At 60.3% G+C, this 24,997-nt stretch overlaps 1 protein-coding gene across 12 annotated transcripts in view; it reads right to left on the reverse strand.

Moving 5' to 3' along the window:
- SHANK2 (SH3 and multiple ankyrin repeat domains 2) overlaps positions 1-24,997 on the reverse strand; it is a 453,415-nt gene that overhangs the window by 335,459 nt on the left and 92,959 nt on the right. For all 12 annotated transcript variants that reach the window (XM_082749132.1, XM_082749139.1, XM_082749141.1 and 9 more), the window contains 4 exons: positions 23,383-23,534; positions 22,197-22,364; positions 14,926-15,042; positions 7,153-7,230 (listed from right to left, as the gene is read on the reverse strand). In XM_082749132.1, coding sequence (XP_082605258.1) covers positions 7,153-7,230; positions 14,926-15,042; positions 22,197-22,364; positions 23,383-23,534 — 515 coding nt within the window. The remainder of the gene's footprint in view (positions 1-7,152; positions 7,231-14,925; positions 15,043-22,196; positions 22,365-23,382; positions 23,535-24,997) is intronic.

The following is a 24,997-nucleotide window of genomic DNA, read 5'->3' on the forward strand; positions in this document are numbered from 1 at the left end:
GAGTCTGGCTCCACGAGCCCTTGCTGGCTCCCAGCGCTTTCCACTGCAGGCGGGTAGCGGGGAGTTTCCCCACGCTGTCAGGGAAGCTGTCACGGGCCCACCTGCTTCTGGGTTCCCCAATTCTCTGCACCTCTGTCTTCTCCCTTCCTGGTGCTGAGGGCTGCTGGCCAGGACTCCTGTGAGGTCACAAGCCAGTGGAAGGTGCTCACGATCCTTCCGGACCCTCACGCACATCCACCTGGGGGGCGAACGTGCTTTGCTCAGCTCAGGGAGAGCAGCGGCGGCGGACAGACCCTTCTGGGCCCCACCCCGGCCCTGCCCGCTTCTCTCCTGCCTGGCGCCTGTGATGCATTCTTGGGGGCACCCTTGGGGCTGCAGGAGACTGACCTCAAGCAGCTCCTTCCCAGCCTTGCTCCCCACCATCACGGTCCCTTCCGCCATCTTGCTCAACTAATCAGTTAATCGGGAAACTCTCCGTTCCGGCCCCAAACAGGTGCCAGTCACAGATCACCCTTCGCCCACACTCCCACTTGCACCATGGCACCCCGCGGTGCACACATAAAGACACAGGCTGACCAGCCGGCTGACCAGTCATCACTTCCAGAACAGTGTGGTCCAACACAGCGGGCGCTGAGCACCTGGAGAACAAGGGACCAAACCTAAATTTTATTTGATTATAATCAAATTTAAGGAGCCGCATGAGTGCTGTGGCCACCATATGGGTAGTGCAGCCCTGGAATATTTTGGAATCCAGAACCCTCGCTCACACTCTGTGAGATCTCCTCTGTGTTGCTCACCTCCCGGTGGCAACATCAGATTGTCACGTGGAAATGCGACTACTATCGGACAGGTTGGTGTCACGTTACGGTCTCCTTCCGCGGTTGCCTCCGCACATCTGACTCAGTCAAACCCCAGGTCCGGCATGTCACGTGCCCGCTCTTGAGTCTGACTTCCTGGCTCGGGCACTGGTCTCTGCCCAGCCCTGACTCCTGGCTCACTGGCTTCCTTGCTGCTCTTAAATAGACGGGTGCATTGTGACCCCAGGGCCTTTGCACGTGCTGGTTCCAGACCCTGGAAGGCTCCCCCACAGGGACGCTGAATGGCCGGCTCTCCCCCTGCCTTTCTCAGTCTCTGCTCACGGTCCGAGGCCACGCGAGGGGCCAGCCATGAAAGACCCTCCCCCACGTCTCTCCTTACTTCAATGTTCTTCACGCTATTTGCCAACCCGGACGTGTTAAGTGTTTCTCTCTTTCCTTGTGAATCACCAGTCTGGCCGGCGTGTACCCCTGACAACAGGGGTGTGGTTTTGTTCACCGGCGTGTTTCCCCAGCACCCAGAACAGAGTGTGGGAACTCTGTGTGCTGCCTGAAATAATGAACTGGAAACCCGATTATTTTCGTCACAGAGATGCCGTGTTCCAGCCCAGACATTTCCACTCACCCAGGTCTCTAGACCCGAATCTAGAAATACAATTCCCACGTGCTTATTTCTATGGAACACAGAGTTTGAATCCCAGATAAAATTTCCAGAAAAAGTTGAAAGAAAACGTGTAACAGTGAATGGCCTGCCCAACTGCTCACCCTATGCAGGGGTGACGGGCTGCAGGGCGAGGAGGGGCCCGGCCAGGCCACAGAATGGACGAGGTGGGCCGTGGTGAGCGGGGGCGGGGGGGAGTGCTGTGCCAGATGGAGCGCCCGCACCTTCCCAAGGGGCAGGGGTCCCTAGCCCCAGCCAGATGCCAACTCACGCAAAGTCTGCCTCTCCTAATTTTTCAAGGGAAGCTGAAAGTCTGAATTTTTATACAAAATTCCTGGATATTTAAATGTTGTCAAAGAATTTCATTCTTTTTAAAAACTCTGAGCAGGCCGTCGTCAAACGCTCTAGGGTGAGATTCACCCTCTGGACGGCACGTGGTTAACTGTCCAAGAACAGCTGATTTCAGCCACAGGGTAAGTGAGAGCAGGTGCCGTGTGTTCTCCACACGGTGTGTGGGGTCCCAAGGTGTGAGGCAGGCACCCCCGGCGCCCAGGTCCCGCCTCGGTGAGCTGCTGCTGAACATGCCAGACAGACACAGCACCAGAAGAAAAGAGAAATGAAAATGGTATTTGGTTGGACAGAAAAAATAGCTTTTTGTCATTCACCATGGCCAGGGCTGAGCTGAAACCGACAAAACCTCTGTCATCTGCAAGGGTCCTGGGGCCACTTCTCCAGAACATGCGTGGTGGGGAGTGAGGAATGAGGGGGAAGCCTCCAGTCTCTGATGTCCCCAGGCATGTGTCCCGGTACCCTCGGCTGTGGCTCCAGCCCTGCTCCCTGCCCCGGGGGCCAGCCTGCTCCCAACAGGGTACTGCTGAAGACAGCAGGCCACACCCAGAGCACCCTCAGATCTCGCCCTGCGGAGTGCCACCCCCACCCCACCTCCCCTTAACTGCTGTACTTATCCCAGGCGAGTGGCTCGCAACAGCGGGAACTGGTCCTCCCCTCACCTGGCGGCCACAAGTCTAAAACCCAGGTGTGGGCAGGGCCGAGCTCCCTCCGGAGGCGCTGGGGGAGGCTCCTTCCTGCTCCTCCGGCTACTCCAGGCATGCCCAGCTGTGTCCGGGTCCCCTCAGCACGGCCTCTGTGGTCGCGTGGCCCCTCCTCCGTGCGTCTGTGTCTGCGCGTTTAATGCCGCCTCCCCCGCCCGGGGTAGTTTCCCAGTGTCCGCTCCCATCACCTGCGGCATGAAAGGCAGCACGACGGGGGAGGTCCTGTGCTCGACGTCAGCGTGGAGCATGAGGTCACGGGAGACGGAATTGTCCCGACCGTGCTCTGAAACCCGCGTGGACTTCCACGCCACGAGCCACTGGCGAGCAGGTTGGGCTCTGAGTCACTGAACAAAGAAACGGATCGGAAACATGCCCAGAGGGAGTCAGGAAGAGAGGCGCCCACTGAGTGCATTCACTCGGCTTCCCAGAAAACGTGCAACAGCGGACCAGACGTCCCTGCGGGGTCAGATCGCCTTTGTCACAAGCCTGGCCTCCTGCCGGGGGCAGCTGCTTCACGAGAGCACGATTAGCACAGAGAGCACGCGGTCCCCGGCAGGGCGCCCGGCGCACCGGCTCAGATCGTGCGCGCCTGGGAGGAGGGGTTCTCCCCCGTGTACACCATGGAATGAGTGAGTGCGACGTGCGCTCCATGCCAAGTGCACGAGATGCGGGGCCTGTAGGGCGACAGCCTCGGCTTCAGAAAAGACACAGGTCACTTTGGTGAGCTCAGAGCTTGCCTGGGGGACGTGCAAGGCCAGGAACCATCGGGGGATTCGCGGAATGCAGAGCTTGAAGACACAGAACCATCGTGAGACAGAACCGGCAGGCGTCTGCGCGAGGGGCAGCCACATCCTGGGGTTTAAAACTCAGTTCCTCGTTTCCTACTGTGGCCTCTCTCCGGCTCGAACGTCGAGTGCGGTGGTCAAGGACGATCACAGGGTCCAGCGGGAGCACGAGGTGAGGGGGGAGCCCCAGAGGAAGGCTCCGTGGCAGGCGGGGCAGAGAACTGCGCCCACTGGAAGGCAGGCCACGTCATGGCCACTGTGCTCCCCTGCACCAGAGGACTCCACGTCACGGCCTCTGTCCTTCCTGCCTGCCTGCCCTCACACTTCCCGCCTGCGTGAGCACCGGACGCCGGACCTCCGAAGGCCTCGCCGTCCACGCCCCCGGCTCACCATTCCCCGCACTTCTCCGCAGCTGGATGTCCGAGCGGCAGCTGCTGAACGCAGCCGGGGCACAAGAGAACCGGGACACAGACCAGGGAGAAAGGCCACCCCTCCCCATCCGCATGCCGGGTGCTGGAGCAAAGCTGGGGAACACCCCGGGAGCCCCTTTTGGGAGCGAGGGAGGATTCATCCGTCCCGTGTGTCAGCCCGAGTCCTGCAGGGAACAGACCAGGAGGACGTGTGTGTGAATGTGTGTGTGTGCGCGCCCGTGCGTGTGTACCCATAATTAAGAGATTATTTTGAGAAACTGGACATTATGAATGTGGACATCCACGGTTTGTAGGACAGACCAGCAAGCTGGGAACTCAGGCAGGCTTTCGTGACCTCTTGAGGCTGAGTTTCGTCTTCTCTGGGAAACCTGTTTGTTGTTCCCGTGAAGGCTTCCTGCCCATCAGAGGCCGCCCACGCACGCGACGGAGGGTTCATCTCCTTTACCGTAACTCCGCTGGCTGCAGACGTTAAGTTAACCACAAACACGGTCACAGCCACACCCGCACGAGGGTTTGATGGGACGGCTGGGGGCGCCTCGCCGAGCACGCCCCGCACCCCGGCCGCCGCGGCTGCCCGCTCTCCCCCGCACGCGGCCCTTCTCCTTCTTCAGACTCCTTTCCATTCTGTTTTCAGAATCAACACCCACTTGGTTTTTTGCTTTGCTCCCTTGGACTAATGATCCAAAGCACAGAGGGTCCCTGATGTTCCCTCCATGCCGGGACACAAGACACGCCACATGCAGAGGGAGGGGTCGCCTTCACCCCGGACACCAGAGCGCCGGACTGGAGGTCAGGAGGTCTGGAGGCCACAGACTTGGCCGCTAACTGCATTTGCATTCCCATGCCTCCATCCCAGCAGAACTCCGTTTTGCCTATAAATTAGGAATAAACATCCCTACCCCATCGGGTTGTTGAATACCAAATGAGAACATCCAGAAGAGCATTTGTGAGCTTTAAACTTCTGGGCAACAGGAAGGATTCGTCCTCACCGCCACCACCGCCGCCACCACCATTGTCATCACCGTGACCATCATCAACATCATCGCTTTATAGGTTGAATTTTCTCCTCACGAAATTCAGTTTGTGAAATCTTAACCCCCAGTATGCTGGTATTTGGAGATAGGGCTTTCGGGCGGTGATGAGGGTTAAGTGTGGTCATAAGGGTGGGGCCCCAACAGATGGAACGGTTTCCAGGAGGAGAGGATGAGGCGGAGGAAGCCCCGCCCCCTGTACACATGGAGGAAAGAAAAGCCAGTGGTCGTTCGCCGTCTGTTAGCCAGGAGAGAGGCCTCATCAGAAGCTACATTTGTTGGCACCTAGACCTTAGACTTCTACCCTCCAAAACTGCGAGACATAAATGTCCGTTGCTTACGCCGCACTGCCTGCGTTCTGCGGAGGCCGCTTGAGCTGACCAAGGCGCCCCTCGCCATCGGCATCACTGCCTCATACACACCCAAGGAACCGTGTAGGAGCCTCTCCTCTCCTCTTCCTTCTCCTTACAACCCCCGCAGGCACCAGGATTCCTAGAGGGCTTAACAGAACCCAGAGCACAAAGCCGTGCCCTTGACTTTCTGACTCGGTTGCACTGGGAGGCTGGGGTTGCATATCAGCATTTTCTCTCCGGTCCTGACGTGTTGTTGATGCTGCTGCTTCAGCGTTTGGGTGAAGCCATGAAGCAAATGCTTGGCCAGATGAACTCGTGAGATGGTCCCAGATTTCTTGGAACGGCAGCCGAGGAGCCCGAGCGTTTTGCACGGAGCCGTCGGACCCTCTTCCACGACGCGGTGAGCCAGCGTTCCCGCACGCTCGACAGGGAGGGACCCCTCCTCCGTATCGGGGAGGCGGGCGCCGTGAATGGGGAGAGGCGGGCACGGCGCAGGCGGGGATCCGCGGGCTGGACCCCATCTCCCCATCACGGCAGCACGGGAAGGCAGGAGACACGGGCGACGGAACCAGCTCCCCGCATCCGAGCAGGCGGCCGGGCTCGGACGCTGCCTGTGACGTGAGCACACCTCGCGGGCCACAAGGTCCCATCGTTCAGCCGCACTGTGCGTCACTGCCTTCCAGAACCATCTGGGCGCTTGAGCGATGATCCCAATACAGACGGACGGCCTCGCGCTGGAGCGGGGGCGGCACCCCCCGCTGGGAGCACGAAGACCTCCCACAGAAGGGGGACCCCGGCCAGGTGGTTACTGGCTGGGGTGACGGTTTAGCCGGGGCACCAACGGGGAAGGCCACCTATGTGCCGTCTGTCCCGGACGCCCTGCGTGGCTGCTTTCGTGGAGCGCCAAGTGGGGGCCACAGGGCATTGCCCCAGAGGGTCAGAAACGGCCCTTCTGTATGACCCAAGGGCTTCCTGTGGGTCGAAGGGCATTAGCTGTCCTTTTTAAGCAATTTCAGCAATGTTTTCACTTAAAAATAAAAGAGGACCAAAGAAATGTATGATTTAGTGGCAAAAAAATATTTAAACCAAGACCATCACTGAGCCACAGCAAAGCCCGAAGGGGTAGACATGGCCATAAAGAAGTAGCAGGCGCCTCTAGTCACCGCTGGCCCAGAGGACATGTCCCTGGAGAGTAACCACAGACTTTCCAGACCCATGAACAAACCAGAAAGTCACGATCATGAGCCGTTTTGCTCTGCCTGAAACTCACGAGATTGAAACCACAGTCCAGCCACCGTGACGGCAAACCAACAAAACGTTGAACGGCGGTTATGAGACATTTGGCCCGTTCTCGAGACATCAGACCCATACTTGTTAGTAAAGCCTTGGAAGCATATTAGGAAAACCATCCACGCGTGTCAGCTCTAAATTAAAGACCCCTCTTGGCTCAAGAAGATGCAAAAATTACTTCCAAATAGAAATGACACTTGGATTCTCGGTCAAGTGGAAACACTGGGCAGTCCGGAGGGTCAGAGAGCATTGCTGTAACTTTAACGCATTAGCCAAAGAAATTCGTTTCCACCCTGGACTATCGGGTCAGATGCGTCGAAATCAAGATAAGCCCCCGTGTCCCCATGATGGGACCCGGACTCTACCGCAATTCAAAGAAAACTAGGACGGCAGCTTTGCGCCAGCCCCATGAGGCGCTGTGCTGACACTGGGCCGGAGCTGCTCCCCAGCGCTCGGGGACCACAGGCTCCATGGGGCTGCCAGGTGACCACAGGCCTCCTCCCAAGACAGAGTCACGAAGGCCTTTCCAGAGCCGCCTCCTCCAAGCCCCCACCAAGACGAAACACCGTGGCAAACAGCAGACCGAGACGTGTCCACAGCTCCAGCACGAAGAAGGGACGACAGTGCCACGGGCGCAGGCGCCGTCCCCAGCGAGCCAGGCCCCCCTCGTGCCCAGCACCCGGTCCGTGGGGAACCCTGCACCCCGGGGGCGCCGGCTCCGAGAGCCCCCTTACCTGAAACGGGGTCTGGCTGTTGTAGTTCTTCTGCTCCTTGTTCCCGCCCCGGAAGAGCAGCACTCGGGCACAGCTGTCCTGCGGACGGAAGAGAGAAACCTGTTTGTGGGTCGGGGCACAGACGGGCTCCACCGGACCGGCTCAGAGGCTGAGCGCCCAGGGAACTAGGGACGTGCCCATGTGAGGTCCCCAGGGGTACCTCTGGTCATGGCAGCGGTGAGGAGGAAGGTGAAGGGCCCTGCTCCCTACTGGGTGAGGTTTAACTCTCGCAAACTCTCTGGACGACCTGGCGGAATCCATGAGCACGTCTAACCCGGGCACCCGGCTCTGTGAGACCGTGGGCCAAAGAACAACGTCTTGTGCATGTGGAGGAAATATGCGACAGGACATACTGGAAGGAAAACACAAGAAGAAAGGGAAAACCTGGAGGCAGCATTATTGTTCTGACAGAAAGGACAGTGGGAATGCATTCTAGAACATTCTTCATCTAGAAGGCTGTAGGGAAAAACAAGGGAGATCCGCAAACCTGCAAAGAAATACAAGAACTTCCAAGCAGGAAACACAGACTTTCCAGATAGAAAGTCTCAGAACAATAACACGGCGTAACTTCGCTTCCGTTTGAAAAGCCTCATGGCGGGGAGTGGGCAGCCGCGAAGCCCCCAGCTGCCATTCCGAGGAGCGGCCCGGCCGCTTGGAACCGGGGCCCCAGAGCCCCGCAGGACCCCGCTTCTGCAAGCCCTCACCGGCGTTCTGTACAGCCCAGTGATGACGCCCGCCGGAAAGTCCCATCAGAAACGCAAGAATAAATTCTCGCCAGGCGCCGCCATTCCTGCCCTCCCCGGCGGGTCCCCGGCTGGGGCCTCCCCACAGGGGCAGACGGTCAACGAGCCCGGGACACGGTCCGTCACTCTCAGGATGACCGGACTCCACGTGCGGTCACGTCCCAGAGCTATCTCAAACTTAGAGGGCAGATGGTTTGCTTGGCTTGGTAACAATCATACCTTGTGTGGGCACACGTGTGTGTGCAAGTGTGTGTGTGTGTGCACATGTGCATGCGGAAGTGTGGATAGGCCCTTCTGTGTAGGAATGTGTGCATGCATGGGTGCGGGTGTGTGTGTAGCCCTGTGAGTATGCATGTTTGGGGTGGGTGTGGGGAGGCATGTGTGGGCGCACGTGTGTGTAGGTGTGTATGTAACCCTTGTGCATGCAGGCATGTGTGCATCCACACGTGTGGGGAGGGCAGGTGTGGGTGCACATGTGTGCAGGGGTGGGTGTACGGGTGAGCCTGCGCATGTGTCTGTGGGCGTGTGTGTGTAGGCACGTGTGCGCAGGCCTGTGCGCAGGCGCGTGTGGACACGTGTGTATGTGAGTGTAGCACGTGTGCGCTGCCATCCAGCGTTCCCGCTAGGAGTAGACAGGAGGCCCATCACGCAGACAAGGCAGCGGAGCTCCAGAAAGGTTACATGGAAAACCACGGCTTCGGAAAGGGAGCACGAGACAACACTGACCCCAGAGCAGGGGCCGTGGGGGCGCTGGCTGTGTCCCGTGCGGCTGCCGGCCACCAAGATGCTCCCAGAGGAGCCTCGTCTGTGACACGCGGAACTGTGTCTCCATCCGCTTATACAAGCCAGGCTAGTATAGATGGAGAAGAGTCTGCATTTTCCATTTCGAGAGCCAAAGCGTCAGGAAGAGTACCGTTCCCGCTGCCGATTATTTTCTTGGCAACATTTCCAGAGACACTAAGAGAACCACCCCGGCCTCCCTGCTCCATGAGGATCCCCAGGCTTGCCCCGTCCCCAGCCAGGTGGCCATGCCACTGGGTCACCCCCTCCTGCAGGAGCCCAGACGCACCACGTGAAGACGCAGACCCGAAAGCACATTCATTCACGCACACGGCTAGTCGGGACGCAGCGACAGCCAGGCAGGGCACCACTCTGGTCCCAGGGACGCCGAGCCAACATGCGCCAGAGAGGGAGGGCAGGTGGTCAGGGGAGCCCCCACTCCCCCAGGAGCGGGTCCAGAAGCCTGCCCAAGCCAGTGACAACTGGAGGATGTGTTCCCAGCAGAGGGGACAGCCAGGGCCCTGGTGCAGGCTGCAGGCGGCCGGGGCCCGCGGAGCAGTGTGGGGGGCGCTCCCCTCTGCAGGGTGCAACGTCACTCTGGGGTCTGCGGAAGGCGCATCAGAGAGAGGCAAGCCGGGAGGGACGGCCAGTCGGGGGTGAGGGTGGCCGTGTGTGGCCCTGGCGAGGGCAGGAGGGGCGGGAGGAGCCGGGATCCCTGGGACAGACGGGCCGTGAGGGGCAGGACCGGAGCCCGGACTCCAGGAAGCTGCGGAGGGAAGGGGCTCCTCACACGGTGTGGGGGGACCACGTACGTGGTTTCTACAAGGCCTGTTGGTGCGGCAGGGGCCCCATTGGCAAAGCTGTTTGAGGTGTTTTCTAGAAGGTGCCAAGGCCACAGGCAGACCTGCTGGAGGTCACCATGGGAGAGAATGTGGGCCGTGGGGGGCTGCCCCAAGCAGGAGGGATGGAAGCCTGACGGGGTGGCAGGCGGGGAAAGCTTGCGGGAGGCCCCAGGGAGGTCAGTGGGGTCTGGACACAAGCACATGGGCAGACAGAGGAGGAGACGGGCGATGCGGGTGAAGAGATGTGGGCTACGGGCTTGCTCGGAACGGCCCCGTCACGGACAGAGCCCGGGCTTTCATCTCTATGGCATGGAGGTGACACCCCACCACGATTTACCAAATCTTCCCGATTAGTTGGGAGCTCATTTCCAGTTTGCACTGTCCCAACGCGTGCCTGTGTGGCAGACGGAAATCTACGGAGAGGTGACATGCTGAGGCAAGGCGGGGGCGGGAAGACGGACGTCACCGGAGGGGCCGGGGCCGTGGAGGAGCTGCCCCTGAGGGCCACACCCGATGGCGCTCTGGACCACGGCTCCTGTGCCTAAACTGCGCCGATAGGAGCCCTGTCCCCACCCCAGCCAAAGGTCACGGAATGTGTCCCCATAGCCTTGGGGCAAAGACACAGGGCAGGTTGGAAGCCCAGCCTCCACCTCCTGACCCACAGGAGAGAATGTCAACCAACAGCAGCCTCCGAAGGCTCCCCGTGGATCTATAGGGGAAGACCGTGTGGATGGCCTCCTTCCACAAGACACACCCTCCAGGGCTCCCGAGGATGATGACCCCCGATGGCCCTGGGGAGGCAGCCCCCATGCTGACAGGTGCTCCGCTGACATGAGAAGGACCACAGCGACGCAGCCTGTCTCTTCTTACCTTGGGCCTCGCCGGTACCAGGAGCAGGGTTCGTTTCTCATCCTCCCCACAAACCGGCCAGGCCCACTAACCTTTGCGATGTAAGACTCCCTCCCTTCCTTCATTATCCAAGCCAGAAAAACAAACACTGGGCTGCCTCCCCCCTCTTGGCCTCCAGAAAAGCCCGAGAGAGGATGAGGGGCCTGGCAGATTAGACACGATTTGCTGCTTACAATCAAAGCTCTAATTAGCGGGTTTCATAAGAGAAGGGAATATTCTGGTCTGTGTATTTTATTAGAAATGTGCAGATGAGGCCTGCCTAAAACTAATAAAACACACATACATCAAATCCATTAACCTGGCTGCTCTTAGATTTAACAAGGAGAGGCATGGCAAGGTAAATTAGCAGAAGCAGGACCATCACCACCATCAGCACCAGAACCATGACCATCACCACCAACACCATCAGCACCAGCACCAGCACCACCATCATCATTATCATCAACACCATAACCATCACTACCATCACCATCAGCACCATCCTAACATCATCATCACCAACACCATCCCCAACATCATCATCATCATCACCAACATCATCCCCAACATCACCAGCACCATCCCCAACATCATCACCATAACCATCACCGCCAACACCATCAGCATCAGCACCATCATCACCGTCATCATCACTGCCACCACCAACATCATCCCCAACATCACCAGCACCATCCCCAACATCATCACCATCAACACCACCATGACCATCAGCACCATCCTACCATCATCACCACCATAACCACCATCACCACCACCGCCATCATCATCATCAACACCACCATGACCATTACTACCATCACCATCAACACCATCAACACCATCACCACCATCATCACCATGGCCATCACCACCATCACCACCAACACCATCACCACCATCACCATGACTATCACCACCAGCACCATCCTACCATCATCATCACCATAACCACCATCACTACCACCATCATCATCACCATCACCACCATTATCACTACCACCACGACCACCATTACTGCCACCCTTTACCAAGCATGCACTGTGTGGCAGACACACCGTATGTTTGTTTTCTATTTTAAGCCTCTCAGCAGCGCTGGCAGTTAGGTAGAATCATGCCTACGGTACAGATGGGAGAATTCACTGTCCCAGAGTTCGTCCCAGACAACACAGCAAGGTCACAGTCTCAGCCACACGGAGCCCGACTGCCACGCATCCCTGCACTGCAAGCCCACCTGCCTGCTGCTATTCCTTCCCCCGAATCCTGTTCTGACTTCACCGCACTGCACTCCGCACTGCTCCCCAACCCTGGAGCAGTGCCTTTCTCACGAGGATCTCCCAGAGGGCCCTGTACGTGTGCCTTCCGACATCCCTTCCTCTGGAAGTTGCAAAGGGATTCCTCCGGTCGGCGTGGAGCCTGGCCTGTTGCTGCCGCGTGCCGCACATGTGCACAAAGGAGGAGCTCCACCCATGGGTAGCGTGGGAGGACAGGGCTCTGGCTAGGGACAATGGGCAGTGTGTGCTGGACATGGAGAGGACAGGGCTCCCTGTGGCCTAGACCCCGACCTTACTGTGTTGTTCACCATGCTGCAGAGGATGGCCACACAGCCCAGAGAAGCAGCAGGCAAATCCCAGGACCCTGGAGAGAGGGGACAGCTCTGCCCTGCCTACGCTTGCTGGCACAGGCGGAGCAAGTTGCCCAGCCGTGGAGTGGGGAGTCTGTCCCCGTGTGGCCAGGGTGGATGCAGACACAGTCTTCCCCACCCAGCCTCGACCAAGTATGGCCCGCGGCCTAACTCAGCTCACTGCCTGCTTTACAGATACAGTCCTACTGGCACACAGTCACCCTCACTCACCTCGGTGCTGTCTGTGGCTGAGCTCACGCTGCAGTGGCAGAGCGGCGTGACCCTAACAAGCCCACGTGGGCCACAAAGTCAAAAATAATAAGCCACCCTTTACAGGAAATGTCTGCTCCTAAAAGAAAATACCTAGGAGAAAAATACTCCGAAGGCACATGGGGGAGGGTGTTCCCGAAGCCGCCAGCCGAGGGGGGGGGCAGGGCGGGTGACAGGCGGAGCCCTGCCCGTCACACCGGCCCGTCACCAAGCCAGAACACGGACTATCGGGTGGTCTGAACCTTTCTTAACAAAATAATCTCACCAATGCTCACAAAGACCGTCTTGTCCACAATTATTTCAAGTGACAGAAAACATTCTTTCCTGTTTTTTTTCTTTCATTCATGATAAATTATGCTTGAAATCTACTGGGGAAAATTAAGGAACGTTCCTCCCTCTAAGGCAGCAATTAAGAAGCGCATGTCGGCACAGATGTTTTACCAGCCAAAGCCAAGTCTCACGATGCGTGCTTTCCGAATGAAGCCCGGCTAGGTCTCTCCAAGTTCACAAACCCACCAAAATACCCCCAAACGCCATGCAGCTCCCACCGCCCCAGCTGCGCGCAAACCCCACCGATACACTCGCGTTAAGGAGGAAGCAGGAGCTCTGCTGAAGCGCTCCCCCAACCCCCTCGGGCGGAGCTGCTCTGCTGTGCCAGCCCCAGAAGAGACCCTAAGAGATGGCAATCTATGCCTCTGAGAAGCAGGGTCTGGGGGACAGGGTGCCCGCAGGGAAAGCGGACACGGCCTAATAACGGCACTTCACCCTCGTTATCTCGTGAAGGGCTGCAGAGCTAACAATACAGCTGATGCTCTCGGGAGCTCATTGAGAGAAGGCCTGACTAAGGGTGGGATGTCTGAGTTGGGTCTTGAAGGATGCATAGGAGTTTTCTATGGCAAAGAATTTACAGCAAAGAAGGTTTCATGGCTGGAAGGATCCAGTCTGGGAAGGGCCAGGGAAAGGACTCAGGTGTAGACAAAGGCTGAAGATTTCACCCAAAAAGATAGCATCAGCGCTTTGTTTTAGAAAGAGGATGCCGACTGCAGAGAAGACAGGCAAAGTGCACATGGCTTGGGGACCCCCAGGAAGATCTCCCCTCTGTTTGTTCAGTGAGGGGAGCCCCCCACCTTCTGCTCAGCTGCTCAGTATAGTGTCCAGATCCCACTACCCTCCAGACTCCTTGAAATCAGGGACAAGAAGAAAAGAAAGTTGGAGCAGAGAACACCTTTGATACTGGCATCGGGGAGTTACCTTGACCCGGAGCTTCAAGGACGCTGACCCTCCCTTCTCCCCGCCCCAAGCAGATCCTGAAACCCACCACCTCCAGGGAGCCCCGGGCCCTTCCCACAGCCTCCCCGAGCCTCCCCACCATCCTCTGCCCCACCACTGTGCCTCTCAGCGGGACCAGCCGGATGCTCACGCCGTGCTCCCCAGCCACTGGGGATTCACACTCCGGGAGGCGGGGGGGGGGGGTCATATCCCACTGGTCAGGGCACACCAAACAAGCTCATCTCCAGCTTGCCTTGGCACAAAAGGACAAATGCCACAGGAACCCATTCCGATGTGGTCCCTAGAGGGGGACAGAAGGTGGACAGCAGGAGCCGGGGCTGCGAGGGGGAAGGACTCTGTGTTTCTCAGGACAGTGCCCTCCGGGAACGTGGGAAGTCCGAGAAGGAAAGCACCGCTGGTCACAGAGCAACACGAATGTGCTTCATGGCAGTGAACTACATTGTGAAAGTGGTTAAAATCGTGTGTGCTTCTGTCGTGTGTGCCACCGCAGCTGAGGAGAAAAGTGCTTTGGGAGCGTGTCTGCACACGCAGCGGTGGCAATTTGCCTCTGCCGCACGCTGGTCCGGGGCAAGGCTGGCGGGGTGCCGGAACCCTCCCTGGGGCTCGTCGGCCACGCCCGTGCCCCTCTGCCCTGCACATCCCTGCACGCACCCACTCTGGGGCGGACAGAATCTGCACGTGCAGCTGGGGATGGCGGGAACGAGGGGACCCCCAGCTCCCCAGCTCGCTTCTGGGGGTGGACAGCATGGTGGGGTGGCCCAGGAGGGGCGCAGACTGGGGCTTCCAGCTCAGCTCTGGCTCTGGGACGGCTCCCTTCTCCTCCCCGCGACTCGGCTTCCTCTCTGCTACAACGGGGTAACGACTCTCGAGGAAGAAGCTAAGGATGGCAGCTTGCTGGGGCTGGAGGTGGCCCCTGAGATTCCCGTGGGGAGGCTGAACCCCCAAGGCAAGCGATTTTGGAAATGGGCCTTGAGGAGGGGTTGAGGGTCCAATGAGGTGGTGAGGGTGGGGCCCTGACCTGACGGGACAGCGCCCTTGTCAGAAGAGACCGCACGGTGCTGTTGGTCTCTCCACGGCACGCAAAGACAGACAGAAGGCGCCATCCGCAGCCGGGAAAGACCTTTCCCCGAGAGCAGAACCTGCCTGCACCCTGACCTTGGCCTCCAGCCTCTGGGACCGTCTGTGGGGCTCCGTGAGGGAACCTGCACCCTGCAGGGCCCTCGGCACAGTCCCAGCCCCGGCTCCCATGCAGCCAGGCAGGGTGTTGGGGGAGCGCGCCCACCCGCATGCCCCCACTGACCTGGTTGTAGAGAGCGCAGATGTGCAGGGCTGTGTTCCCCGAGGCGTTCTGGGCCGCCATGTCCGCCCCGTAGAAGAGCAGGTGCTCCAGGTGCTGCACGTGGCCGTACCTGCAGGCCTGGAACGGGAGTCCGCGCGGTCAGCGGGCAGCACACGCGAGTCTCCAAGCTCCACGTGTGCTCGGCCGCTTCCCCAGAACCCACAGAGACTGAGCCAGCCCACCCCCGTGTCAGACCAGGGCCCCAACGGTGGGATGCCCACAGCGTCCTGAGTCTCAGGGGGCCACCAAGGCGGGACCAAGGACTTAGTCTGGGCTTCGGGAGGCAGGTCTGCGAAGGGCCCCCGTGCTCCTTTTGTTTGCATCTGGGGACCCAATGCCCAGGGACATACGTGTTGGCTTCCCCCTGGTCTCTGTGGCCAACCCCACCAAACGCAAACCAGGACGCTCCCTCCCTGGCCCCGCTTGTCGAAACTCCTCCTCCCCCAGGGTTGGGGTATGAGAACAGCCAGAAGGGGCGCGGGCGTCTGCGGTGCCCAGGAAAGGGAGCCCGAGCCCGGCCTCCAGGCGAGGGCCAGGCCCCACTGTTGCTACAAAAGGTAAACCGGCCCCTCAGGGTCATGGAGGTGGGGGGCAGGCAGCCCCACAGTGAGAGCTCTCCCTCCCTGAGGCCCTCAAGGGGGTCACGTGTGCTGTTCCTGAACAAGCAGGGCTCTGGGATCAAGTAGACATCTGCACCCAAGTCGTGGGCCTTCCGTTTTCCAGAACGTTCCCCCGTGAGCCCATGTCTTCACATGTAGACACAAACCCCACGTTAGTGTGAGAGTCACGTAGAATAAGGGACCCCAAAAGGCCCACGTGATGCCCAGCACCAGGCCAGCCCCGCCGACGGCAGCTCTCCGGGAGCCAGGAGGCCCCGTGCTGTGACTGCTCCAGCTGGCGTCCAGGGCACACTGTGCGGTCACCAGAGCAGCCCAGGGCCCGGGGCGGGCGGTCAGTTCCAAGCAGCCTCCCACCTTGGGAAAGGCCTGCATGTGGCCAGCGATGGGCAGCACTGACGGCGGGAGGGCCACGGTCCCCGGGAGTGGTGACAACGTGGATGGGAGACGGGCAGGCCAGGAAGCGGGTCCTGACACACAGGCCGGGGCTGCCCGCTGAGGCCCATGGCAGCCACTGAGGCCCACGGCAGGTAGGGAACGAGCCAGCTGGGGCGGGGCGGGCAGCTCTCACGACCACACCTTCTGGATAACAGGGGCGGACCGGGGCACCTCACCAAGGAAAGATGGCCGGGAAGATGCCAGAACCGTCACTGGGACGAGCTTGAACAGAAATCCCAGAAACCCCCCTGTCACCATGCCCCGCCTCTGTGGAGCTGGCTCACTCCATCTCGAAGCCAGGGTTAACCCGGATACGGATGCTTTCACCCACCGGCCCTCCGCCTCCCGTGGCAGCAGTGCCTGCGCTTCCGGTGGAGCCCCCAACCCACTCTCAGAGGTCGGGGGGCTGCCCCGCCCCACTGCTTCTGCAGGCACAGCCCACGGGCCTCTGTTCACTGGCGCCAGGCCACAGGCTGGGGGCCCGCCGGGGTTCCCACAAGGCCCTGAGGCTACAACACCGGTTGGAGCTGCTAACAGCTCCCTCTCTTCGAGAACAGCAGTGGAAAACCCACAGAACCCCAGAGCAGCTAGGAGCAGAGGAGCAGGGGCACAGGGGAGAGAAAGGGAGGGAGGGAGAGTGGACAGACACAGGACAGAGCCAAGGACCGACGCCCCCACAGCCCATGACAAGACTGTCCAAGCTCCAGCCGTGCCTGGGGTCCTCAGGACACAAAGCCTGGGCAGAACTTTTATTTCCCCTCATACCAGTTTGAGCTGAGATTTCTGTTCCTGAAATCAAAGGAGCCTGGACTCATCGGCTCTCCCCAGAGGATGGGGGCAGAAGAAACCCCCCATTTCTGCAGCAGGAAACACCAGTGGGGGCCAGCCAGGCCCACCCACAAACAGGGAATGAGGAAAGGGACTTAACAGCCTCAGAGACCCCACAGACTCCCAATTACAGAAGGAAAGACAGAAGCCCGGGAGACTGCACCTGGCCAGGCCGTCAGAGTGAACATCACTGGTAACAGGTGGGGGTCACCACGTGCCCCCCAACAGGATGCCAGGAATGCGATATTCCTACGTGATCACTCCAACAATATTCCCACCAAAATGCACACTCCGGACCCCATCACGAAGAAATACTGACCCAACCCAGATTGAGAGACAATCTCCAAGCTCACTGCCCCGTAGTCTTTGCAGGGGTCCCCAGTGGAAGGTTTCAGTGTAGGGTCCCGGACGGGATCCTTTCAGTATAAGGGACATTACTGGGACGAGGGACAAAACTTGAACGTGGTCTCTGAGTGAAGGCATGTGGGGTTCTCTGGTGTTCCAGCAAATTCCCGAGTTTGAAACTGATAGAGTCCTTTACAACATAGAGAAACGAATCCTCGTTTGACACAAAGACCTCAAAGCTCACCAAAGTAAGAAATTCGTCCAGCCCCAAGATAAACTATGCTAACCATTTCCTCTTGAAATGGGGGCTGGGGATCCTGGCCTTCAAGAGACAGCTTGAAAGGGCTGCCAGAGGCCGGAGAGCCGAGACCTGACACACAGCACCCCTTGCACTCCTGTCTCCTGACCATCTCCATGAGGGGCTCCTGGAGGCATGCGTGAGTGGGGGGCTCCACTCCACACCTATTGCCTGCAAATCTCCTGGGCGTACGTGTTTGGAGACGTTTCCCAGCGAGACCAGGGGCTCATCCCAGCTATGCTAAACCCCGGCCCATCAAGAGCCAACCCTGTAATTTGGTGGAAATGAGGGAAAAGCAAAAGCTTTCCTTCCAGCGCGCTACTGCCACCTGCTGGACACCTGCTGGGACACATGTACTAGCCTAAGGGGGCAGCAAGCTCAGAGGTGCCCCAGGTTGTGCAAGGCACTTGGGACAACTTGGGCCTCCATCCCGCTGCAGGCCCCCGGCAAAAGGATGCACGGATTACCTCCCTGAAGGCCTCCTGGCTCATCTGGGCGGGGCAGGGGCGTGGGGTACGGATCTGCCGCCCCAGGTCAGTATGGAGTGGGAGCTGGAGGCAGGTGTGCCGGCAAGCTCTGACCCCTCCACCTGGCGGCTGGGGGACCCCAGACTCTCCGACCCCGGGGAAGGGGGGCTCATCTGTAAAGATGGCGGTAACTGTGGCTTCTACATCCAGGGACAGGCTCAGCCACGGCTGTGCGGTTCCCATACCGACCGCCGCCGCAGGCTGTGCTGTGCCGCGTCCAAGCACCATGGGCGTGCCGTCCCCGGGCGCACATGACGGCCCCGCCCCACGAGGCCAGCGACACCACCATCCCCCACCTGAGACAGCACGAGCCTCTCGCGGCAGCCAGGCCTCGATGCTCCACTCCGCACGAAGCCTCCCCCTGCTCTGGTTAGAACTGCCCCTCCCTGCAGAGGCTCCCCCTTGACACCTGGGCTCACGGGAGTCCCAGGCTCCCCCAGACAGGGTGGGCATCCCAGGGCACGGGGGAGACGTGACTTTGAGCCCGGGGTCCACGCCACCTAAAAGCTAACTCCTTCAGCCAACCGTGTTCAGGAGCATGTATGACATGCGGGCTCCCTGCTTGGTGGGGAGTCTGCTTCTCCCTCTACCCCTCACCCCTGCTCGTGATCTCTCGCTCTCAAATAAATAAACCAAACCTTAAAAAAAAAAGAAAAGGAATTCTTGAGGAAATTAGAGGAGACCTATAAGAAGGTCTGCAAGCAACGTGAAGGGCTGACTGTCACTTATTATTTCTGTGACGATGACGGCCACGACTCAGCAGACGAGGACCAAGACAGTGATTGGGGCAGGGCTGAGTGAGGAGGACTGTGACCAGGGCATGGCCAGGAGAGAAGGGGGCAGAGGTGTGGCCAGGCGAGGGGGAGGGTGGCAGGGGCGTGGCTAACTCCCAGGTCAAGAACACTGGACTGACAACAGGAGCGGGAAACCCCTCCTCCTCCCCGAAACGCGGTCAGAGGAGATCAGAGAGGGAGAGAAGGAGGGGTCGAGGTGCCCCAGAGCTGGTCACACAGCGGCACAGCCTGCATGAGGGTGCGTGGGACCCCAGGGCCGTTCCTCCCCAGACGGGGGGCGGCCACCGTCTCCAGAGCGCTCCGCCTCCCATAACCGAACACAGCCAAACCCGCAGGCCGCACAGAAGAGCATGAGCCATCCCCCCCTCCCCCTGATGTTCTCGGGTTGTGGGACTGTGGCTGGGTGTTTGTCACTTTCTCTTGTTTCCTCAAATATCCCACTGCCGCCCAGCTGAGTAGTTAGGGTCACAGTCTGTGGTCGGTGTTGAGCTGCCTACAAAAACCCGCGCTTCCAGGGTCGGCCTTCAGGGGAGGGCGTGCCCAGGCGCTGAGCAGGTGACAGGGGCGGGATCAGGACAGCCTCCCTTCTCCCATTAGCACCTGGCCTGGCCTCCCCAGGGAAGTGGACGAACCACCTCCAGACCATGAGCAGGCCTGGCTGCGGGTGCGCAGGACCCCTCCAAGGGTGCAGAGCCAGGCGGCTGGGACGGAGCCGTGTCCACGCCAGGGCGTGAGGCTGAGGGACAGACCTGAGGTGGAGAACCGCACGCCGCAGAGCTCTGCGGTGCTTCTCCCGCTTGCTCTGGCAAAACCTGCCTCCTGTTTCCTTCCCCCGCAATGTGTGTCCCATCGGGGACGGCTTCCGCTCACAAGCTGGGAGGCGGTGGCGAGGGCGGGGGGGGGGGGGACTCCGCTGCGGCCTTGGGCAGGTTACCCCACCGCCCCCCCGGCCCCCGCTCTGGGCGCATCACCTGGTGTGAGTCATGGCGGCCAGCAGGCATCCGCTGTGGAGGATCCAAGTGTGAAAGATGGGGCCAATAAGGCTGATCAGGACAGCAGGGACTGACTGGGTGGCGAGAATCTCGGAGGAGGACGGTCTGGCCTGCTGACCTCTGTATAGTGCCCACCTCCACACATCACGGCCAGTCTGGGCCACAGCCGACCAGGCAGTGGGGTTGGGTGGGGCAGGGACCATCCAGATCATCGAGACCCTCTGGTAGGGAGGGAACAAGCCACCCAGGGCGTTGTGGAAAAGAAACCAGCTGCGGGCAGGGCACGACCCTGATGGGCGCCACAGTTAGAGGATGCTAAGCCCTGGGAGCCCCCACCATGGCCTCCAAGCTGAAACAGCACCAGGGGGCTGGGGCCCTGGGATCAAGAGGTCTGGTGGCTTCAGTGCCCACATGCTTGGAAGCCGTGCTCGGGGTCTCAGGCATGGAACTGGCTCACGTGGGGACCAGAAATCACGGCTGGAGTCCACGCCGTGGGCAGTGACCGCTAGGAACCCCCCAACCCCCAGCACACGGATGTTTCATCTCACGGCGGCCAGGGGCCAGACCGTCGCAGGCACCAGACAGGAAAGGGACTCTGGCGGGCGGCCTCCGCTGGCGGAGGGTGGGAGGAGGGCGAACCCAGCTCGGAGAACTCTCCAAAGCTGGGCCCTGAAGCCAGGTTCCATCTCGAGCAAGCCCGCGTTCCTATCTTCTGTATTTCTGACACCCTGGCGTCTGGGGCCTTGCCGACACCTGGACATCTGCCTGCCCGGGCAAGTCACTTCTGACAGCACAGGACTGGCCCAGAGCCCTTACCCCCGCCTGCCTTCCCGAGCTCTCGCTCTCCAGCCGTGACCCACCTGCCCTGGCCAGCCCAGGGACAGCCCCAGCGCCCCAGTATCCAGACTAGCCACTCATCAGCAGGTCCCATGGCACAAAAATCACAGGGAAGGCTCTTGGCCCCATTCCCCCCGGGGTCTGCTGCCTCCCGACCCAGCCCGGGGCGTCCCCCATGGCCCGTGTGTCCACCTCCCAGGATCTGTGAGTAACACACCCTCTTTCCAGCGGCCGCAGCCTCCACTGTCCCTGCATCCTATTAAAACTACATTTTAAAACGGGGTTTGGGACGGGCCTGGAAACGACCCTGGGAGGACCCGGAAGCACACGGAGGTGCGGCCGCAGGGGCAGAGGGAGAAGAGGACGCGCAGAGGCGTCTCAGCCCTGCACTTACAGGAGGGCCTTCCCCGGCCCGAGGGCACCGCAGGCCCACTGACACCCACTCCAGGGGGAACGAATGGAGACCCCCAGGGCACTGATCGCTCCTCACTCCTCCGAGGAGGGGGCTGGGGGCCGCCAGGAGCTCACCCAGCGGGGCGGAAGCGGTCGCCCCTCCAGGCCGCAGGGCTGCGGACGGGTCAGGGCGGACCCAGCACGCAGAAGGCCAAGCGGGGAGGCCCTGCCTGCACCCCACGGCTGCCTGCGCCCCCTCCGCACCGCTGCGCCCGACGACCACAGCGGGCGGAGGCCACGGTGGCCGAGGGATGCGGACCCGCGTCCAGCGAGCCGGGAGTGTCACTGCCCGCCCTCCGCCTGCTCCAGCCCTTTCCCCCTCGCCTTCTGGGGCCTTCTGGGACCTTCTGGGACCTTCTGGGACACCCCCCCCCCCCCAGCCATCTGTTCGCCCCCTTCCTCTGCCCAGAGACCCTGACCTGACCACCGGGCTTCCTGGTTGGCTGGCTCACACACGGCTCAGCCAATAGGACGGCAGGAGAGGAGAGAGGCGGGGCACTTCCCGCCCGCGGCCCCGCCCACCGCAGCTGTGCCTGCTTCTGGGACCACAACCGCCTCCCCTGCTGGGGGTGCATTAAGGACGCTTCACCTGAGCCCGCAGGTGGGTCCTGTTTCTTTACGAGACAGCAGCTGACACTCCCCCGACCCCACGGGTACCAGGTGGGATCAGGGAATCCTGTGTCCTGTGCGTGGAAATCGGGCACCACACTGAGCCACTGGTTTCAGAAATCGGGCACACAGCAGGTCACCTGTGCTCAGAAGTCAGGCATCACCCCGGTCACCTGTGTGCAGAAAGCACCCAGCGCCAAGCTCTGCTGTCCCCTGAGATGCCGGACGCGCAGTGAGCACCCAGGTCCCAAGAAGGGCCCACCCACCCCACAACTCCAGATGATTACTACCCTACAGAAATGCAACAGGATGCCTGACCTTCCGATGTCTCCCCAAGGTCAGAAGCGTGTATTTCTAGATAAATATCCGTGCTTTTAAATGCTGGCGACCAATCCCAGCGTTTCAGAAGCCGCGTGGGCAGAACAGAAGGCTGGGCGGGCAGGTGTAGGCTGCGGGGAAGGGTTAAGGGAGGCGTGTGTCGGCCGCGCGCGCACCTGGTGGATCTCGTGCCAGCCGTTCTCGTCCCTGCAGCACACGGCCGCGTGCTCGTGGAGCAGGAGCTCGCAGCAGTAGGGGTCCCCGCCCACGATCGCCGTGTGGTACAGTGGTGTGAGGCCGTAGCTGTCTTTGTAATCGGGAGATGCTCCCAGCTCCAAAAGGGTCTGGAAAACAAGAGTGCCGAACATGGGTCTCAGGACCCCTTTTGCAAAGTGCATCAAGAATGAAGCGTGGGGGTCGGGGTCACACTCCTGCAGGCGGAGGCTGAGCAGGCCCTTGCTGCCGCAGGTTTCCTAGGCCTCCTGGAGCGAAGCAGATGCCAGTATCCGGTGGTGAGGTTTCTGGCCCTGAAGAAGGACACGGCGCCTAGTCAAGCGGGATGCACGTGCATCGGGGTGTCAGGAGATGGTCTGCAGACATGCGCCGGGGCACATGGGGACCTGCTGTGCCCTGCTGACCCCCCTGTACTGGTGGAGAGCTACAAAGGGAGGGCCGCCTTTGCAGAAAATGGAAAAGGTGTACTACCCAACCTAAAAACAGCATAAAACCATCTCAGCGTGCATCCTGAGGGCAGCACAACGGGAATGCTGTCGGGAATGCTGTCACGAACGCTGGATTTCGGACGGAACCAGCGGATAAGGGGCAGCTGATGGGAACTCGAGGAATCCAAGACTTCTGAGAGCAGCATTGCCTCGGGGATCAGCCCCCAACAGCAGGTTCCCTTCCCTCCCTGCCAGGGCTCTTGGGGGCCCCCCACACGTGGGGCCAGGACAGGTAAAGTATGCAGAACGGTCATGGGGAGGATGAGGGGTGAAAGCACCCCCCGGTGGGCTTCCAGAGACCCGGCGAGGGAGGTGCTGGCGGCAGCGAGGATGGCTCTGGGTTTGCAGCCTCCTCCTGGGGAGGTGGGGGAGTACCTTTCAGAACTGCCCTTCCTGGCCCCAAACACAAGCCTCTGACCGAGCCAGATGGACAGATGACCTTTTAGAAACACCAAATTCAAGATTCCCCAGAAGAGAGGGTCGGGGCCCCCCCTGGATGTCCAAATCCCAGTGGGAACACAATTCAGGGTCAGCTCAGGAGGCCATCGTGGGACAGGGACAGGGAACAGGCACGGATGCCAGGGATCGGACAGGAAGCAGGGAGCCCCCCCCCCCCGGGTGAACGGGCTGCAGAATGTACCTTCAGGGCTACTTGGTTCCTGGTTCGGGCGGCTTTGTGCAGGGAGGTCATCCCGTCTCGGGCGCGGAAGTCCAGGTGGGCGCCGCCGTTTCTGAGAGCTTTGATCACCTCCGCAGGCTCGTCCAGCTGAGCGGCTGAGGTCAGTGGGGTCTCTGTGGGACCCAAACACACGCAAGATCAGGACATGCACCAGGGGAGGTGGCCAAGGCACACGGCTCACGACGAGGTCAAGTGCAAAGTCTGAGTGAGACTGAAGAACCGACCCCAGTATCCACGCGGGTAGCACGGCCTCAACGGGGACAATGGTGGTGACCCTCGGGGTCACATGCAAATCAAAATGGGGGCAGAGACTGAGTTTCCACATTATTGCTTTTTCGGCAGTGGGGCTGATAAGCTGTCCTCACTGCCCTATCCCAAGGACAGAATCCCACAACCCCATCCATAGGCTTCCCGGCGGGAGCCATGGCCACTAGGGCTGCAGTTAAAGGTCTGAAAGGCAGATGCCCGCCTTTCCGCATCTCAGTGTCACAACGTTTATGGGCATCTTGGAGGACGGCCAGACTTAGGCTGCAGGCACACAGAGTAAGGGCGGTGTGGAGTCTGCCCCATGGAGGTCGGGGTCTGGGTGGGTGGACCTGAATGGGGTCAGCACAATAAATGACCAGCAGAGGGCTGGGCCAGAAGCCCTGGAGACAGAACGATGGAGCCCGCCCCCATGGGGACAAGGTGACAAGGTTACAAGTTACAAAGGGTCCCCCACCACCCTGGACAGCCGACTCGGGACCAGTCTGTCACTGGCCATGATGGGGAGGGCGGTATTTGGTTAAAGCACCTTCTCTTCTGCTCATTCTCCCTACCGTCACCACTGCCAAGCAAGGCACATGGCCCTGACGTGCTCAGAGAGGCTTTCACCTGCCAGAAGAGTGCGTGAGCGCCAGGACAACGTGCATGTCCCCAGGACCCAGAGACACTCCTGGCTGATGATGAGTCGTTCTGACTTTAAGTGCATTTTGAGAATAGAAGAACTGGGGCATCTGATCTGGAGTTGAACTTCCCTGTGACCTCACCTCGGTCACGTCCCAGGCCGTCCCCAGGAAGGGCAGCCGCATCCTGAGTTCAGCTCTGCCACCCCTGCCTCGCCCCCAGCCGTTTTTACCCACGAACGAGCACTGTTCTGAGGGCTCTCTAAACTCGTCAGGGGAATCACCCTCACTGAAGGGGTCACAGGGGGTGCGGGGGTGTCGGGGGTTGAGACCGCGTGGAGCAGGGCGGGAGCCCCACGTGGGGCAGACGTGCAGAGATCCAAACTCAGGGAGAGACTCCAACCCAGTAGAGTGGGAAGAGGGAGCGGTCCGGGCTTCACTGCCTCAGCCCCAGCAGCATCCTGGCCACACGCGTGGGACGGCATCGGGGTGGGCTCGGTCCTCTGGGCGGCAGCGGAAGTGCGTGGAGGGCCCCGTCCTCTGGAGCCACCAGTATGTCCACCTCAAAGTCAAATTTCTTACAGCCACTTGGGGAAGCTGGTCCCTCAGTAGGAGGTCAGTTTAGGACTGATGCACACATGGGGCGAAGTCAGCCCTCAAAACTATTAGGAGTCTTTATTTGGCTGTCCCTC

The sequence above is a fragment of the Mustela nivalis genome (assembly GCF_964662115.1).
Source record: "Mustela nivalis genome assembly, chromosome: 9".
In the NCBI taxonomy this organism is placed as follows: domain Eukaryota; kingdom Metazoa; phylum Chordata; class Mammalia; order Carnivora; family Mustelidae; genus Mustela; species Mustela nivalis.